General features: G+C 49.1%; 1 protein-coding gene across 6 annotated transcripts in view; it reads right to left on the bottom strand.

Annotated features, from left to right (window-relative positions):
- LOC140430984 (PHD finger protein 21A-like) overlaps window positions 1-19,037 on the bottom strand; it is a 594,207-nt gene that overhangs the window by 68,115 nt on the left and 507,055 nt on the right. For 4 of the 6 annotated variants that reach the window (XM_072518843.1, XM_072518845.1, XM_072518848.1 and 1 more), the window contains one exon: window positions 332-486. In XM_072518843.1, the coding sequence (XP_072374944.1) occupies window positions 332-486 (155 nt within the window). Of the gene's footprint in view, window positions 1-331; window positions 487-532; window positions 556-19,037 lie in introns of all 6 variants that reach the window. The other 2 variants (XM_072518844.1, XM_072518847.1) reach the window with 1 other exon arrangement.

Genomic DNA, 19,037 nt, shown 5'->3' with positions numbered 1-19,037 from the left:
GTAGAGCTGCTCAGCTTGACACCTTGTATAGGAGTGATCTGACTTTCAACACATAAGCAAAGACTGAAATGTTAAACTTATAGTTATCGCGCAGTTTGTATTGCATTATACAGATGGAGGCTTTGTTTAGCAACTGTGCATGCATGTCAGAGCTGTGGTGAGTGAACAAGCAAGGTGAAGGAAGGAGGAGGAAGAAAGGCTCAATATAGTTAAAATGTCTACGTTATTCCTCTTTTGTTACCCACTATCTATGCTACAAGAAAAGTAAATAAATCGGCATAATACCTCAAAATGTGCTGACTTATTAACCCTATGAAATTTGGTAACTTACATCTACAGAGCTGGGGCTGGATGCAGACTGTGCTGGAGCACCAAAACTGAGCAAATTCTCTGTTTTTTCGAAATCTGGGGAGGCAGGATGACTTGGAGGGGAGGAAGGTGCCATTGCCCCTATACCCAGCACACTAGTGTACTTAGGAGGGCGACCTACATTTAAGAAAAAAAAAAGAACACCAAATATATACACACATACCTTCAACCACTGATCCTCATTGGCTGCCATTGAGGAAAGAGGAGGAGCATAGACAAGTGTTAATAAACAGTCACAAATTAAAGGTCAAAACAAGGAACAAACAATAATACATAACAGTCATGTAATAAAAAGGGGAAAAAGGAAAAAATGAAGTTAACACATTTGTCAGCAGCAATATGTATGTACAGAAATGATACATCTAATCAAAAACTATAAACAAAAATATTGGACATTTTATTATACTATGAATTATAAAAAATAACGGGCATTTTGGTTAGATTTCCAAAACCACGACTTGAGGGTTCAGTATCTAACAAGTAATGATGAAGTTGTAACAAATCAGTGCGTGGCATAATTGTTTTAAAGAGAAGTGCCTACCCAGTTGTTTGGCACAGTTTGGCATGACAGTTACTAAAATCCCAATTTAACAGAAAAATAGCTGCATTTCATTAATTGAAAATAAAATGTTGTATAATTATTTAAATTGTTTTTGTGAAAGTAGTCCTAAATATTTATTACAAAAATATCCTGTTCAAAAAAACTCATGCATATATTCATTCAAATGCATATATATTTGTTAACATGCAACATAATGCAGAGTGAGAATATGTCAATACTCATATAATCTTAATTAGGGTAGCATGAGTTAAACATCCTTTTGCAAAGCCATTGCTTCTTCTAAGAATCTGAATTTGAAATCATCATCAGAGGCCAACCACCCTTGCGCTTGTGATGATCCAAAACAATATTCAAATGACAAACTAACAGCAAAGTTATTCTGGAGCCAATTTGGAGTCAAAGAGGAATGTACTTCATAGAATCATAAAAATTGCTGCACATGTCTATCTGAAAGAGCGATCCATTTAGCCAATTCTCCAAAGCTTTAGTTACAACAATTATTCACCTCTTTTAAAAACCATTAAAGGTTCTACTTCCACCACTACTGCTATAGGGCAAGCATTCTATAGACTAATAATCTCATGAAAAATAATGTCGAAATCTCGCGCTTCATTCTTTGATTATTTTAAATTTATGTTCTCTAAAGCTTACCGACTAATGGAAATTTACCTAATCAAAACTCATTATCTATATGGTGCTCATTCATCCAACAGGTTTAACCAAGTCTTCCCACTGAATGGCCTCACCAAATCTCCCAAATTTAATTTAAGTCCAATACAAAAGCAGCATGAAGCAGTATTGCAACCTATTATCCCAAAATACTTTTATTTTTTAAATGATCTGCTTGTCGGGTGTCTTTCGTGAACTGGAGACTGAATCGAAGTAATATTTGATTTGAAAGAGGGTTGATGCGTTTACTGCTTTTCCTTTTCGTTACTTAACAACGTCACCCCATTGGCTTGAAGCAATGAAATAGAATGACTGTACTGAGGCCTACACAATTGCTATATTAACATCTATTTCATCTTTCAATGGGCTTTGATTAAAACAATTAGCAATACATTTCTACCAGCACAAGTTTCAGGAGCCTGAATCCCACAAGTCTAAAACTGAAGTTCAACAATGTGCAGTCTGCACTTTCTTACTAATAGAATTACACGAATTCTAAGTTGTTGCAATGAATATTATCCAACATAAAGAAAGGTAAAATAGCAATAAATAAAATAGTCCTTTGATGATTTCTATAAACTACTGGGACTAAAGATGCAAGTTAGATGAACTTATGGTTAAGAGGTGAAGATGCGCTATTCTGTTCAGCAAGGCCAGAGAACAGGGCTATTCAAATGCTACTGATCCTTTATTGTATAAAAAATATAAGAACACTAGTAATGTTTTTTCTACCGTCTTGCATATTTAAAAAAAAAAAAATGTTTTTATTGAAGGTTCTTTTTTAAATAAAAAAACCCCATATTATATACTATACAAGCAGTAAGGTTAACTGTGCCGATTACAATGTACATATCAATTTACTTAGTACCGGATGCCCCTCATTACCCCTCCACCTTCAACCCATTCACCGTTGTTTCAATGTCCTTTCCCGGGTCCTTCAATGCACAATGGGTAGTTGTTCATTATTTACAAGTGGGCGGTGCCCCCCTCCCGCCTCCCCCTTTTGTTGTTGGGCCTTCCCCCCCCCCCCCCCCCCCCCCCCCCCCCCCCCCCCCCCCCCACCCCTCTCTCGGTCCTGTTTTCGGCCTTCCCTTGGGGTTCCCTTTTCCTGTGTTCTTGTTCTAGGCTCTCTGGCCTCTGTGCCGGTTGTTTTCTGGCCTCTCCCACGCCCCTCCTCCTCCACCCCCCCTCCATTTTGTGTCTTCTCCTGTGCATCTCTTCCTCTCACCCCCTCTCCAAATCTCCCCTTGTTCTATTGCCTTCAAACAGGCCCTGGAACAAATTAATGAATGGCCTCCACGCTTTGTGGAAGCCCTTCTCTGACCCTTGGATGGCAAACTTGATCTTCCCCAGGTCCTGGGGTATTTCTCCCCTTGCGGAGAAAGTGCTTTACCTCGACGATTCTAAGTTCCTGACCTGTCGGTAGTCCCAGGTCCTTCGTCAGTTCGCTCAGTGTCGCTAGTCTGTCCCCCATGTAAAAGTCCCTGACTGTTTGCGTCCCCCTGTCCTGTCTCCATTTTTTTGAAAGCGATGTCGAGCATGGCTGGTGGGAACTTATGGTTTCCACTAATGGGACCATAGGGGACATTTCGGTCAGACTGAAATGTTGCCTCATCTGGTTCCATGTCCTTTGTGTAGCTACTACCACTGGGCAGGATGTGTGTTTCGTCAGGGGGGATGGGAGCACTGCCGTGGCAAGGGCCCGGAGGGTCGGCCCCTTGCAGGAAGATTCCTCCTTCCGCTCCCATTCCGTGGTGGGTTCACGCATCCATCCCTCACTCTCTCTGCTGTTGCTGCCCCAGTGGTAAGTTACAGTATTGGAAGTTTGGTAGTGCCAGGCCTCACTTGATTTTCCTCCTCTGCAGTGTTGATTTGGGGATTCTTGTATTCTTACCCCTCCACACAAACGCCATAATCATTTTGTCTATTTTGTGGAGGAAGGCCTTGGGCATGAAGGTCGGTAACGATCTGGACAGGAAGAGAACCTCGGCAGTACATTCATTTTGATCATCTGCGCCCTCCCCGCCATGGAGAGGTGGAGCGTGTCCCATCTCTGTAGGTCCTTTTCAACTTCCCCCGCCAGGCTGGTCAGATTCCACTTATAGATCTGTGTCCATTCCCGGGCTATTTGGATCCCCAGGTAGCGGAATTTGTTTTGGGCTAATTTGAATGGGAGTCCCTCCAGCCCTGTCCCTCCCCCGTTTGGGTTCACTGAGAATACCTCGCTCTTGTTAGGTTTATAACCCAAGAAAGTTTGACCTCTTTGAGGAACTGCAAGATTATTCTCACGCCGTCCCGTGGTTCCGAGACACAGGCAACCTGGTCATCTGCATAGAGTGAGACGCTGTGCTCTCTGCCTCCCCTTTGGATGCCCTTCCAGCTTTTCGCGTCTCGCAGAGCGATCGCCAGGGATTCAATTGTCCGGACGAACAGGAGCAGGACAGTGGGCATCCCTGCCGAGTGCCTCTGTGCAGCTGGAAGTATTCAGACCTGGTGGTGTTGGTTCAAACACTTGCCTTGGGGTGTTGTACAGGATTTTCACACAGGAGGCAAATCCTGCTCCTCGTCCAAACAGTTCCAGTACCTCGAGGAGTTATTTCCACTCGACTCTGTCAAAGGCCTTTTCTGCAACCAAAGTGGGGGGGGGGGGGCTCATTATTACATTCATCAGCTGCCTGATGTTCACAGTAAGCTGCCTACTCTTGACAAAGTGCACCTGGCCCTCTGCAACCACCTCTTGTACGCAGTTCTCCAGCCACTTGGCCAGAACCTTTGCGAGTATCTTCGCATCTACATTCAGCAATGAAATGGGACTGTATGAGCCGCATTCCGTTGTGTCTTTGTCTTTTGTGGGTATCAGTGATATCGTGGCCTGTGTTAGCGTAGACGGCATGGTGCCCCTCGCCAGCGAGTCTGTGAACATGTCCCTTAAATGTGGGGCCAGGGCCGGGGAGAATCTTTTATAAAGTCTGCCCGGAACACATTGGGTCCCAGAGCCTTCCCCGCCTGCATGGAGCTGATGCTCTCCATGATTTCTCCCAGATCTATTGGTGCTTCCAGTTCCCCCCCCCCCACAACTAGTATGTCCACTCGGTCGAGGAACTGTTTAATCTCTGCATGCCCGTCGGGGGGTTCGGAGGTTACAGCCCTCGGTAGAACGTCTCGAATACCCGGTTGACCTATTTTGGTTCCGCTACTGCCTCTGCTGTCTTTTATCTGCGCTATTTCCCTCGTGGCTGCCTGCTTTTTCAGCTGGTGAGCCAATAGGCGGCCAGCCTTATCTCCGTGCTCGTAGAACGTCACCTGTGGACGGCGGTGTACTGCTTTCCCAGTGGATAGCAGGTTAAAGTCCATTTGTAACTATTTCCTCTCCGCCAGAAGCTCTACGGTCAGGGCCTCGGAGTACTTTCTGTCGATCTCCAGGATGGAGTTGATCAGATGTTGCCCGGCCGCCCTACCTTCCCAGTCTCTGCGAGCCTTGTAAGCTATAATTTCCCCCTGATCACGGCCTTTAGTGCCTCCAGAACGTGGAAGGTGAGACTTTTGGTTGTTAGCCACGTAGTCGCCTACAGCCTGTGATGTTTCCTGACAGAAGGCCTTGTCGGCCAAGAGGTCCGTGTCTAATTTCTATGTCGGGAGTTGGCACGGCCCGTCTCCAAACTCACATCCATGTAATGTGGAGCGTGTTCGGAGATGACTGTCGCGGAGTATTCCACTCCTACTATCCTTGGAAGCACCGATTTCCCCACTGCAAAGTCGTCGATCTGGTCTATATCTTGTGGACCGGTGAGAAGAACGAGAATTCCCTCTTGCCCGGGTGCAGGAACCTTCATGGGTCCACAGCCCCCATCTGTTCCATGAATGTTCCCTTTTCCCCGTTCTGGGGTTTGATCGGTCGGTCAGTGGGCCTGCACGCAGTTAAAGTCGCCCCGCCATAATCAGAAGGTGCGCCGATGTCGGGGATTTCTGCCATGGTCTTCTTTATAAAGAAAATCTGTGTCGTCCCAGTTGGGTGCATACACATTTACCAGTACTACTGGTGCCCCGTCTAGGAGACCGCTGACCATGACATACCGTCCTCCTTGGTCCGTAACCGTCCTGGTCTCCGTAAACCTCGTCCTCTTAATACTTAGGGAATCCGGTAGTAGCAGCGACATTGAAAATCTGGAGGCAGTTGCGCCAGCACTTTAGGCTGGGGGCGGGGTCAAGGGAAATGCCAATTTGGGGGAAATCACAGGTTTGGGTCAGGGAAGTGGGATGCGTGTTTTTGGAGATTGGAGAAAGGAGTTAGGGCACTAAAAGGACTTGTTTCTGGGGGGCCGGTTTGCAGGACTGAAGGAGCTGGAGGTGAAATATGGGTTGGGGCAGGGGGAAATGTTTAGGTATATGCAGGTCCGAGATTTCGCTAAGAAGGAGATATAGAGCTTCCCGGTGGTGCCGGCCCCACACTGCTGGAGGAGATGCTGATGACAGGGGGAATGGAGAAAGGGGTGATGTCGGCAATTTATGGGGTGATTCTGGGAGAAGAGGAGGCACCGCTGGAGGGGATTAAGACAAAGTGGGAGGAGGAGTTGGGAGAGAGCATGGAGGAGGGGTTGTGGTGTAAGGTGCTCCAGAGGCCGAATGCCTCAACTTCGTGAGCGAGGTTGGGGCTGATACAACTGAAGGTGGTGTATAGGGCGCACCTCACAAAGGAAAGGATGAGCCAACTCTTTGAGGGGGTAGAGGATGTTTGTGAACGTTGCGGGGCCCCCCGCATACCATGTTCATATGTTTTGGTCCTATCCAAAGCTGGAAGGGTATTGGAGGGAGGTTTTCAGGGTATGTTCGAAGGTGGTACATGGTAAGGCTTGAGCCAGGACCTCTGGAGGTCATATTCGGGGTATCGGATTGGCTGGGGTTGGAAGCGGGTGCGGAGGCAGATGTTGTTGCCTTCACCTCGCTGATCATCCCGAAGGCGGACCGTTGGGGTGGAAGTCAAGCCCTCCACCCTATGCCCTGGCGGGGGATCTGTTGGGAGTTTTTAAACACTCAAGAAGGCCCAGGAAGCTTTTCTAACACAGTATGTAGATTGTCCGACCATAGGGGAGGCAATATTGGATTTGGTACTTGGTAATGAACCAGGGCAAGTGATAGATTTGTTAGTGGGGGAGCATTTTGGAGATAGTGACCACAATTCTGTGACTTTCACTTTAGTAATGGAGAGGAGGAATAGGTGCGTGCAACAGGGCAAGGTTTACAATTGGGGGAAGGGTAAATACGATGTTGTCAGACAAGAATTGAAGTGCATAAGTTGGGAACATAGGCTGTCAAGGAAGGACACAAGTGAAATGTGGAACTTGTTCAAGGAACAGGTACTACGTGTCCTTGATATGTATGTCCCTGTCAGGCAGGGAAGAGATGGTCGAGTGAGGGAACTATGGTTGACAAGAGAGGTTGAATGTCTTGTTAAGAGGAAAAAGGAGACTTATGTAAGGCTGAGGAAACAAGGTTCAGACAGGGCGCTGGAGGGATACAAGATAGCCAGGAGGGTACTGAAGAAAGGGATTAGGAGAGCTAAGAGAGGGCATGAACAATCTTTGGCGGGTAGGATCAAGGAAAACCCGAAAGACTGTTACACATAGGTGAGAAATATGAGAATGATTAGAGCGAGGGTAGGCCCGATCAAGGACAGTAGCGGGAGATTGTGTATTGAGTGTGAAGAGATAGGAGAGGTCTTGAACGAGTACTTTTCTTCTGTATTTACAAATGAGAGGGGCCATATTGTTGGAGAGGACAGTGTGAAACAGACTGGTAAGCTCGAGGAAATACTTGTTAGGAACGAAGATGTGTTGGGCATTTTGAAAAACTTGAGGATAGACAAATCCCCCGGGCCTGACGGGATATATCCAAGGATTCTATGGGAAGCAAGAGATGAAATTGCAGAGCCGTTGGCAATGATCTTTTCGTCCTCACTGTCAACAGGGTTGGTACCAGGGGATTGGAGAGTGGCGAATGTCGTGCCCTTGTTCAAAAAAAGGGACGAGGGATAACTCTGGGAATTACAGGCCAGTTAGTCTTACTTCGGTGGTAGGCAAAGTAATGGAAAGGGTACTGAAGGATAGGATTTCTGAGCATCTGGAAAGACACTGCTTGATTAGGAATAGTCAGCACGGATTTGTGAGGGGTAGGTCTTGCCTTACAAGCCTTATTGAATTCTTTGAGGAGGTGACCAAGCATGTGGATGAAGGTAAAGCAGTGGATGTAGTGTACATGGGTTTTAGTAAGGCATTTGATAAGGTTCCCCATGGTAGGCTTATGCAGAAATTAAGGAGGCATGGGATAGTGGGAAATTTGGCCAGTTGGATAACGAACTGGCTAACCGATAGAAGTCAGAGAGTGGTGGTGGATGGCAAATATTCAGCCTGGATCCCAGTTACCAGTGGCGTACCGCAGGGATCAGTTCTGGGTCCTCTGCTGTTTGTAATTTTCATTAATGACTTGGATGAGGGAGTTGAAGGGTGGGTTAGTAAATTTGCAGACGATACGAAGATTGGTGGAGTTGTGGATAGTGAGGAGGGCTGTTGTCGGTTGCAAAGAGACATAGATTTGGTTGGGGCGATGGATAGTTACAAGGTAGCGAGGAAGGATCTAAAGAGAGAGCTAAGACGAGCAAGGAGGGGACATGAGAAGTATTTGGCAGGAAGGATCAAGGAAAACCCAAAAGCTTTCTATAGGTATGTCAGGAATAAGCGAATGACTTGGGAAAGAGTAGGACCAGTCAAGGGCAGGGATGGGAAATTGTGTGTGGAGTCTGAAGAGATAGGCGAGATACTAAATGAATATTTTTCGACAGTATTCACTCAGGAAAAAGATAATGTTGTGGAGGAGAATGCTGAGCCCCAGGCTAATAGAATAGATGGCATTGAGGTACGTAGGGAAGAGGTGTTGGCAATTCTGGACAGGCTGAAAATAGATAAGTCCCCGGGACCTGATGGGATTTATCCTAGGATTCTCTGGGAGGCCAGGGAAGAGATTGCTGGACCTTTGGCTTTGATTTTTATGTCATCATTGGCTACAGGAATAGTGCCAGAGGACTGGAGGACAGCAAATGTGGTCCCTTTGTTCAAAAAGGGGAGCAGAGACAACCCCGGCAAATTATAGACCGGTGAGCCTCACGTCTGTAGTGGGTAAAGTCTTGGAGGGGATTATAAGAGACAAGATTTATAATCATCTAGATAGGAATAATATGATCAGGGATAGTCAGCATGGCTTTGTGAAGGGTAGGTCATGCCTCACAAACCTTATTGAGTTCTTTGAGAAGGTGACTGAACAGGTAGACGAGGGTAGAGCAGTTGATGTGGTGTATATGGATTTCAGCAAAGCGTTTGATAAGGTTCCCCATGGTAGGCTATTGCAAAAAATACGGAGGCTGGGGATTGAGGGTGATTTAGAGATGTGGATCAGAAATTGGCTAGCTGAAAGAAGACAGAGGGTAGTGGTTGATGGGAAATGTTCAGAATGGAGTACAGTCACAAGTGGAGTACCACAAGGATCTGTTCTGGGGCCGTTGCTGTTTGTCATTTTTATCAATGACCTAGAGGAAGGCGCAGAAGAGTGGGTGAGTAAATTTGCAGACGATACTAAAGTCGGTGGTGTTGTCGATAGTGTGGAAGGATGTAGCAGGTTACAGAGCGATATAGATAAGCTGCAGAGCTGGGCTGAGAGGTGGCAAATGGAGTTTAATGTAGAGAAGTGTGAGGTGATTCACTTTGGAAGGAATAACAGGAATGCGGAATATTTGGCTAATGGTAAAGTTCTTGAAAGTGTGGATGAGCAGAGGGATCTAGGTGTCCATGTACATAGATCCCTGAAAGTTGCCACCCAGGTTGATAGGGTTGTGAAGAAGGCCTATGGAGTGTTGGCCTTTATTGGTAGAGGGATTGAGTTCCGGAGTCGGGAGGTCATGTTGCAGCTGTACAGAACTCTGGTACGGCCGCATTTGGAGTATTGCGTACAGTTCTGGTCACCGCATTATAGGAAGGACGTGGAGGCTTTGGAGCGGGTGCAGAGGAGATTTACCAGGATGTTGCCTGGTATGGAGGGAAAATCTTATGAGGAAAGGCTGATGGACTTGAGGTTGTTTTCGTTGGAGAGAAGAAGGTTAAGAGGAGACTTAATAGAGGCATACAAAATGATCAGAGGGTTGGATAGGGTGGACAGTGAGAGCCTTCTCCCGCGGATGGATATGGCTGGCACGAGGGGACATAACTTTAAACTGAGGGGTAATAGATATAGGACAGAGGTCAGAGGTAGGTTCTTTACGCAAAGAGTAGTGAGGCCGTGGAATGCCTACCTGCTACAGTAGTGAACTCGCCAACATTGAGGGCATTTAAAAGTTTATTGGATAAACATATGGATGATAATGGCATAGTGTAGGTTAGATGGCTTTTGTTTCGGTGCAACATCGTGGGCCGAAGGGCCTGTACTGCGCTGTATTGTTCTATGTTCTATGTTCTAGATAGGATGCAGGGCTGGGCTGAGAAGTGGCAGATGGAGTTTAACCCTGAAAAGTGTGAGGTTGTCCATTTTGGAAGGACAAATATGAATGCAGAATACAGGGTTAACGGTAGAGTTCTTGGCAATGTGGAGGAGCAGAGAGATCTTGGGGTCAATGCTCATACATCTTTGAAAGTTGCCACTCAAGTGGATAGAGCTGTGAAGAAGGCCTATGGTGTGCTCGCGTTCATTAACAGAGGGATTGAATTTAAGAGCCGTGAGGTGATGATGCAGCTGTACAAAACTTTGGTAAGGCCACATTTGGAGTACTGTGTATGGTTCTGGTCGCCTCATTTTAGGAAGGATGTGGAAGCTTTGGAAAAGGTGCAAAGGAGATTTACCAGGATGTTGCCTGGAATGGAGAGTAGGTCTTACGAGGAAAGGTTGAGGGTGCTAGGCCTTTTCTCATTAGAACGGAGAAGGATGAGGGGCGACTTGATAGAGGTTTATAAGATGATCAGGGGAATAGATAGAGTAGACAGTCAGACACTTTTTCCCCGGGTGGAACAAACCATTACAAGGGGCCATAAATTTAAGGTGAATGGTGGAAGATATAGGGGGGGATGTCAGAGGTAGGTTCATTACCCAGAGAGTAGTGGGGGTATGGAATGCACTGCCTGTGGAAGTAGTTGAGTCGGAAACATTAGGGACCTTCAAGCAGCTATTGGATAGGTACATGGATTACGGTAGAATGATATAGTCAAGATTAATTTGGGCAGCACGGTAGCATTGTGGATAGCACAATTGCTTCACAGCTCCAGGGTCCCAGGTTCGATTCCGGCTTGGGTCACTGTCTGTGCGGAGTCTGCACACCCTCCCAGTGTGTGCGTGAGTTTCCTCCAGGTGCTCCGGTTTCCTCTCACAGTCCAAAGTCCACAGGTTAGGTGGATTGGCCCTGATAAATTGCCCTTAAGTGTCCAAAATTGCCCTTAGAGTTGGGTGGAGGCGTTGACCTTGGGTAGGGTGCTCTTTCCAAGAGCCGGTGCAGACTCAATGGGCCGAATGGCCTCCTTCTGCACTGTAAACTCTATGATAATCTATGATTAATCTAGGACAAAGGTTCGGTACAACATCGTGGGCCGAAGGGCCTGTTCGGTGCTGTATTTTTCTATGTTCTATGTTCTATGTTCTAAGGTGAAGTTCGAGTTGAGGGGAAGGATGGAAGGGTTCTACAATTCATGGGCTTTGTTCATTATGCACGTTCAAAAATTGGATGACATCAAACATTAGGTGGGGTTTGGACTGTGTATGTTGTTGATGACTATGTACAGGTGGATGATGGATTCCTGATACCTGTTCTTTGATGTTTGCATTTAAAATGTGGGGGCTGTTTGGGGGTTGGTGGGAGGAGGGGATTGTTGACCTGGGGTTTGATATTGTATTTGTTATTGATGATTGTTTGTTGGTGGGTTTAAATTTGGATGAAAATGTGAAAAAGGAGAATAAAAATATTTTTAAAAAACCTTGTCCTTTTGCTGATCAGTATGGCTACTCCCCTAGCCCTCATCCTGTAGCATGAATGGTACGTCTGTCCCACCCAACCCTTTCTTACCAGCAGTCTGTCCTTCTCCCTCAGGTGTCTCCCCTGCAGGAAGATTATGTCGACTTCTGAAGTAGGCGAAGACTCTCGATCTTTTCATCGAGCTGTTAATTCCCCTTACATTCCGGGTGACTATCAAGCCCCCCCATTCCTGGGAGATCAACCACACTTACCTGGTGGACATGCCCCTGCCCTCCGGGTTTTCCGTTTGTTAGGGGGCCATCCAAAATGGCCACAGTCACCGTTCTCACCAGGAGGTCAAGCCCTTGGTCCAGGGGCACCCAACATGGGCGCCAACTGTGTCTACGCCACATGGGTGCGCCCCTGCACTCTGGGGTCTCTTTGTTTGGGGACCCTCAAAAGTGGCTGTGTGTGGCGCCATCTTGATTCCTCGGCCTGCTCCCTGACTGCCCAAGCCAATGCGATTGCCAAGTCTTTTTCTCTGTTCTGCTCCCTATGTGTTCAGTGCTCCCCAACCCCCCCCCCAGCATCCCCCCTCCCTGCTGCTGTGCACCCCCTACCACCAGGCGCTCCCTCTCCGCCGAGGTGCGCCCCGCGGCCCCCCCTACTGCCCTGCCCGTCTACCCGTGCTAGCCCTCCTTGATAGTACAGTGGCTCCCTTCCCAGGGCTAGACTAGCCCTTTGTCTGTGCCCTCGGACTACCTGTTTTTCTTCTCCGCATCCTCACCTGCTTTCCCCGCCCTCGCTCTGTCCTGTACCCGGTCTTTCTGTTCATAACGAGGCAGTACAGTCCCGCACAAACACATAACCAATCTCCTGTACCCAGTCCTTCTGTTCAGAACGAGGCAGTACAGTCCCGCGCAAACACATAGCTAATCTCCTGTACCCGGTCTTTCTGTTCAGAACGAGGCAGTACAGTCCCGCGCAAACACATAACCAATCTCCTGTACCCAGTCCTTCTATTCAGAACGAGGCAGTACAGTCCCGCGCAAACACATAGCTAATCTCCTGTACCCGGTCTTTCTGTTCAGAACGAGGCAGTACAGATCTGTGCCTTCATCGCTGCCATGCCTGTTCGCTGTTTATGCCGTAAGTCCGTACAAAGTCGTTTGCTTCTGTCGGGGTATTGAAATAATATTCTTTGCTCTGGTACGTGACCCAGAGTCTGGCTGGGAATAGCATGTCGAATCGCACCCCACTCTTGCTGACTTTGCCTTGGTAAACTCAGCCCCTTTCTTTGCCAGGTCTGCCCCAATGTCCTGATAGACACGGATTCTGTGTTTTTCCCATGTGCTTGCCTTCGTTTGCCTGGCCCACCGCAGGATCCTTTCCCTATCCTGGTATCGGTGCAGCTTCGCTATGATCGCTCTCGGCTACTCCCCCGCCTTGGACTTCAGTCTGAGTGACCCGAATGCCCTGTCGAGTTCTGTGGGTTGGGGAAACTGTCCCTCCCGACTACGTTGCCCAGCATTTGGGTGATATAGTGTGTCGGGTCTCTGCCCTCGATGCCTTCCGGCAGGTCCACAATTCATATATTCTGCTGCTGGGACCTGTTCTCTTGGTCCTCAAACTTTCCCTTCAATCTCCCCTGGGCCGCCACCAACCTTTTCACCTCTGCCTCCAGAGCGACAATCTTGTCGCTCTGGTCTGTCGAGCTCTCTCTCTCTCGGTCCTGGGTCATCCTTTCCTGTGCCTCCACTTTCTTTCCCAACCCATCGATTGTGCGTTGGAGGGAGGCAATCGCCTCATTAACCAACACCTTCACTGCAACCTGGATCTCAGTTTTAATTGCCTCCTTCATGGCGGCCAGCTCCTTTTTTAGAAAGGTCCTCCAACTGTCCCCTGGTGGGGAGGGGGTGGCTGGTGCTGGTATCGGTGTTCGGGTCGCTGGTCTCCCCCGCTCTTGGGCGCCGGGGCCTCCACCTCGCCTCATGGGTCCACTGGTTCGTCGGCCCGCTGATTGTGGCCCTTTCCACCACTTCTGCCCTCTCGTTGGCCCCTTGAGCATCTTCACTGACATCTTCTCCTCCCGTTGCATCTTCTTTTCCGTTAGGGATATTTTCTGTTGGGGTTTTCAGGCCAAATTCTTCTAAAAGTGACTTTTTTGGTTCTGGTTGGGAGCAGAGCCACCTGATGTGCGTCCGCTCAGCACGTTACCGTCACCGAAAGTCAGGAAGATGGAGGACTGACCTACGAGCTGCAAGCGTCAGTTACCACTGCTGTCCTCCTGGCATCCGTCCCACCTGCCACCCTTCAATCAAATTCACTGGCTGACACCTCGCACTCTCCCAACATCCGACTTCCAAGCTTGTTCCTCAGAACACCTGGCACTTATCATCACAACCCTTCCATGTCCAGTTGCGGGGCCCACACGTCATCTGCTATAGACCCCCTGACCCATCAAGCATGCGGCTCACAATGTCCTCTTTGTCTCTACAGGAGAAAATAGCCCATAATAGGAACAAAAGGGAGGCGATGGGGGGGGGGGGGGGGGGCAGAATTCCAGAGATCTGAGTCTTCACCCTATATAGCAAAAGGACCCTGGAGCTCATGGTGTTGCCTAAGGAGAGCAGCGATGACTGCGTGGTTGACGTGTGGCAGAGAAGTGAGGATTCAGTACCCTTTTATCCAGATGATCCGTCTCAAGTGCGTTGTTAATGTCCCAGACAATTATACTTCCCTTTCACTGAACCCATGTCCATTGTCGTACACCATCTGATGAGGCCGGGCCATCCGGAGTTGCTGCTCCCCCTCCCCCCCCCCCCCCCCCCTACCCAAGAGGCCATTTCAGAGGAGAGCTCCAAGGAGAACACCAACAATGTGTCACAGCTATCACCCGCACCTTCCACTATTGCAGAGACACACACCTCGGTGGGCAAGATTAACAGACAGGCTTCTGGGTCACTATCTGGTGAACACCTCAGAGCTGCTGATACACATCAAGTGGAGGCAGGACCATCCAAGGGACACAGCAGTCAGAGGTCTGCTGGATCCAAGGACTCAGCTCCAGCCAGATGCCGAGCCCCTGGACATGTTTTTTTCTGAGTTGCTATAGATGATAAGCCAGTGTTGAGAGATTCAGGAGGGGGTGTCAGCAACAATCCTATGACTGCAAGGCCGATTGGAGGAGTCCCAAAGACTTCAGGCGCAGGAGATGGTGCCGGCATTCCGTGGTGCCCAGACCAACGCTGCTAGGGTGGCGGCCACAGTGCAAAACCTGGAGCACAATGTCCGAGCCATGGGTGGTGGTGTCCAAAGCATGGCTCAGTCTCTGCTGACATTGGCTGAGGGCCTTGATATCATGTCTCAGACACAGGTGGACATTGCTGAGGCACTGCCAGAGTTTGGCCCAATTACAGAGGACCAGGGGCTGGTCTAGCACAGTGGGCTAAACAGCTTGCTTGTAATGCAGAACAAGGCAGCAGCGCGGGTTCAATTCCCGTACTGGCCTCCCCAAACAGGCGCCAGAATGTGGCGACTAGGGATTTTTTTACAGTAACTTCATTGAAATCTACTTGTGACAACAAGTGATTATTATTTTGGGCAGCACGGTAGCACACTGTGGCTTCACAGCGCCAGGGTCCCAGGTTCGATTCCCCGCTGGGTCACTGTCTGTGCAGAGTCTGTACGTTCTCCCAGTGTCTGCGTGGGTTTCCTCCGGGTGCTCCGATTTCCTCCCACAGTCCAAAGAAGTGCAGGTTAGGTGGATTAGCAATGCTAAATTGCCCTTAGTGTCCCAAAAAGTTAGGAGGGGTTACTGGGGATAGGGTGGAAGTGAGGGCTTAAGTGGGTCAGTACAGACTCGATGGACCGAATGGCCTCCTTCTGCACTGTATGTTCTATGTACTATGTACCATCATTAAGGGCTTCAACAACATGGTGCAGACAATGGGGGCCTCCAGGAATGGCAGTGCCAGATATCGATTTCTGCAACTACTCCAGCTGCCCCTCTGTCCCAGGGGGTCACCCAGGACCCAACGGGCACCCTCATGGACAAGGAAGGGTGCTGGCCCTACCGAATTTTAGGAACTACTATTGGGCGGCAAACATAGCAATGATCAGGAAGTGGGTAGTGAGGGAGGGTCGGTAGGGGAGCGATTGGAGGCTGCATCATGTAGGGGCGCAGGTAACGGCACCTCTGCCATTCACGCTGGCTCTGTACACCACAAGCCGTGATGGTGGCGACTTTGAGGGTGTAGAGACGGCAGCGGGAGTGGTGGGGGCGTCGGTATGGGCTCTAATTTGTGGCAATCACTGGTTTGTGCCGGGGGGGCTAGATGGGGTGTTTCGAAGGTGGCAGCGAACTGGGGTTGAACGGTTAGGGAAACTGTTTATTGATGGCAGCTTTCCTTGCTTGGAAGACGAGTTTGAGCTGCCAGGTGAGAATGGGTTCTGCTACCTGCAGGTGAGGGATTTTGCACGGAGGCAGGTTTCGACCTTTCTGCACCTACCGCCCCAGGGCATACAGGACAAGGTAGTGTCGAAAATAGGAGTGGGGGAGGGGAAAGTCTCATGGAATGGGAGGGAACCCCAATAGGGGAGGTAAAGTGAAAATGGGAGGAAGAGTTGGGCAAGGAGTTAGAGGCGGGACTGTGGGAGGATGCCCTGAGGAGAGTTAACACGTCCTCGTCGTGTGCCAGGCTTAGCCTGATACAATTCAAGGTGGCCCCGAGGGCGTATATGACTGGCCCGTATGAGCAGATTCTTTGAAGGGGTGGATGATAGATGTGGGCAGTGTGCGGGAGGGCCCGGGAATCATGTCCATATGCTTTGGGCATGTTCAAAGCTTAGGGGATTCTAGCAAGGATTTGCCGATGTCATGTCCACGGTATTAAAGGTAAGGGTGGTTCCGAGTCCAGAGGTGGCGATGTTTGGTGTGTCGGAAGACCTGGGAGTCCAGGGGGCGAGGCAGATGTGTTGGCCTTTGCCTCTCTGACAATCCGGAGACAGATCTTATTGGCGTAGAGGGACTCGGGGTCCCTGAAATCGGGGGTATGGGTTAGTGACATGGCCGGGTTTCTCAGGCTTGAGAAGATCAAGTTCACCCTGAGAGGATTGATATTAGGGTTCGCCTGGAGGTGGCAGCCATTTATCGACTTATTTGGGGAAAATTAAGCTGTCAGCAGATACAAAAAGCGGGGGATTAAGGGAGGGAGGGAGGTAGGGGGGGGATTGGTTGAGGTGGGTTAGTGGGGCAGGGGGCCTGGGGAACTGTGTCGTAAGCCACATTGGCTGGGTGTGGTTGTTGTTTGGATGGGGGTTATTCACTCTGTTGTTTTTCCTCTTGAAAATTGCTGTTAAAAATTTATAAATGCCTTAATAAAAATATTAAAAAAAAACATTTCACATCTGAAACATGTAAAGCCTCTCTTGCTTTAATCTTAACAGGCCAGCCCACACCCCTATCCATGCTCCCTCGTCCACTACCACACCTCACAGTGGAACAAAATCAAAAGTCCCCCCAAGCAGACTCCGTTCTGAGGATGATTGTGAGTGCATTGTCGGCAGAAAGACTTAAGAATTAAGTCAGGGACTTAATCAGAACCCAAGGAGCACCATTCTCCTGTCTTGAATAGAGACCCGCTGACAGTGCCAACACAGGTCCATTACTCTGGTGTGATGTAACACAAGACTTGGAGAACGGGCAAGAGGGCGGCCAGATAAGCGGCAAGAGGGCAGCCGGGGAAGTGCAAGAGGGCGGTGTGATTAGGGGGTGGGGGAAGAGAGAGAAGAAAAGAGCTGATGGACACACAGCCTTGTGCCATATGAATCTGGAGACGAGGGTCTCCCTGATCCTCTGGCATGTTGGACCCTTGCCGCTGCCTGTCTTCTATTCTCCGAGTTCTCCTCAGGCTCTTCCTACAGACCCCCCTGGTCCTTTGTCCAGCATGTTGGCCTGCTGCTGTGTGCAAGTTTTGGCGGGCACAGCAGAACACCACAAAGATGGAGACCCTCTGGAGGCTGTACTGCAAAGCATTACCAGAGTGATTCAGGCAGCAGAACTGCACTTTTAGCAGCTCACTGCACTGTTCAATGACAGAACGGGTGGAAGCGTGGCCCTCATTGTAATGGGTCTCTGCCTCGGTCTCAGGCCTCTGCGCATGACCTCAGTGGGTATCCCTTGTCCCCCACGAGCCAACTCGTTGTCCTGGGGTGGTCCTCGAAGAACCAGGGATCGCAGAGTGCCCCAGGATGTAGCTGTCATGCACAACCCTGAGGCAGTGATTGCACAGTACTTGTACATTCACGGAGTGAGCTCTCTTCCTGTTAATATAGGGTACGGCCTGAAGTCCCGGTACTTGCAGGGTGACACGTGTGTCATCGATGGCCCCCTGGACCTGGGACATCCCGGTGACAGCAACGAATCCTGCAGCCCAGGCATCATAGCGGGCCTGGCCCAAGTCGAAGGTGATGTATTCGGATCCCAGGCGTACCGAGCAACCGTCACCTCTCGGTGCATCTGTGAGCTGAAGATTGTGAGATGCCGCACAGGTCCCCACTCGAGCTCTAGAGTGAGCCAATGGCGTAAACATTAAGGGCTGGAGTGACCGTCATGGCCACGAGGAGTGGGTGCCCTCCTCCTTCTCCATGGGTGCTATGCCTGCGAGGATGTGGCACAGGTGTCACGCTGTCTCACTGCTGAGACGCAGTTTTCTGCAGCACATCTTTTACAAAATTCATTTCCAGGATGTGGGCATCGTTGGCTAGGCCAGCAATCATTGCCCACTTCTAGTTGCTCTTCAGAAGGTGTTGATGAGCTGCCCTCTTGAACCGCTGTAGTCCCGGAGGTGTAGGTACAAACACAGTGCTTTTAGGGAGTTCCAGGATCTTGACCCAGCGACAATGAAGGGATGGGTGGTGAATGACTTGGAGGGGAACCTCCAGGTGGTGGGATCCCCAGGTATCTGCAGCTCTTGTCCTTCTAGATGGTAATGGTCGTTGGTTGGAAAGTGCTGCCTTAGGAACTTTAGCGAGTTACTTCAGTGCATCTTGTTGATTTAAAAAAAAAAGTTAGTGTACCCAATCATTTTTTTGCCTCAATTGAATCAAATTTCATGAATCAGAATGTTGATGGGTTGTGAATAACTCTATAACTCAGATGATTCTCTCCCCCTTCTTAGCTTGACGGTGATAATGTGGCACTGAATAATCTACAGATAAGATATGAAAAATGAGGGGGTTGGTCTAAGTGGAGCAGAATTTAGTGTGGCCAATCCACCAACCTGCACATCTTTGGGTTGTGGGGTGAAACCCACGCAGACACAATGATCTGGGGCCGGGGTCGAACCCGCATCCTCAGTGCCGTAGGCAGCAGTGCTAACCACTGCACCACCGTGCCACTCTGTGCATCTTGTTGATGGTACAAATGACTACCATTGTTCGTCAGTGGTGGAGGGT

Source organism: Scyliorhinus torazame, chromosome 10 (assembly GCF_047496885.1).
Source record: "Scyliorhinus torazame isolate Kashiwa2021f chromosome 10, sScyTor2.1, whole genome shotgun sequence".
Classification (NCBI taxonomy): Eukaryota; Metazoa; Chordata; class Chondrichthyes; order Carcharhiniformes; family Scyliorhinidae; genus Scyliorhinus; species Scyliorhinus torazame.
The sequence above is the reverse complement of the archived record's forward strand: the minus strand, read 5'-3'. Positions and strand labels throughout refer to the sequence as shown.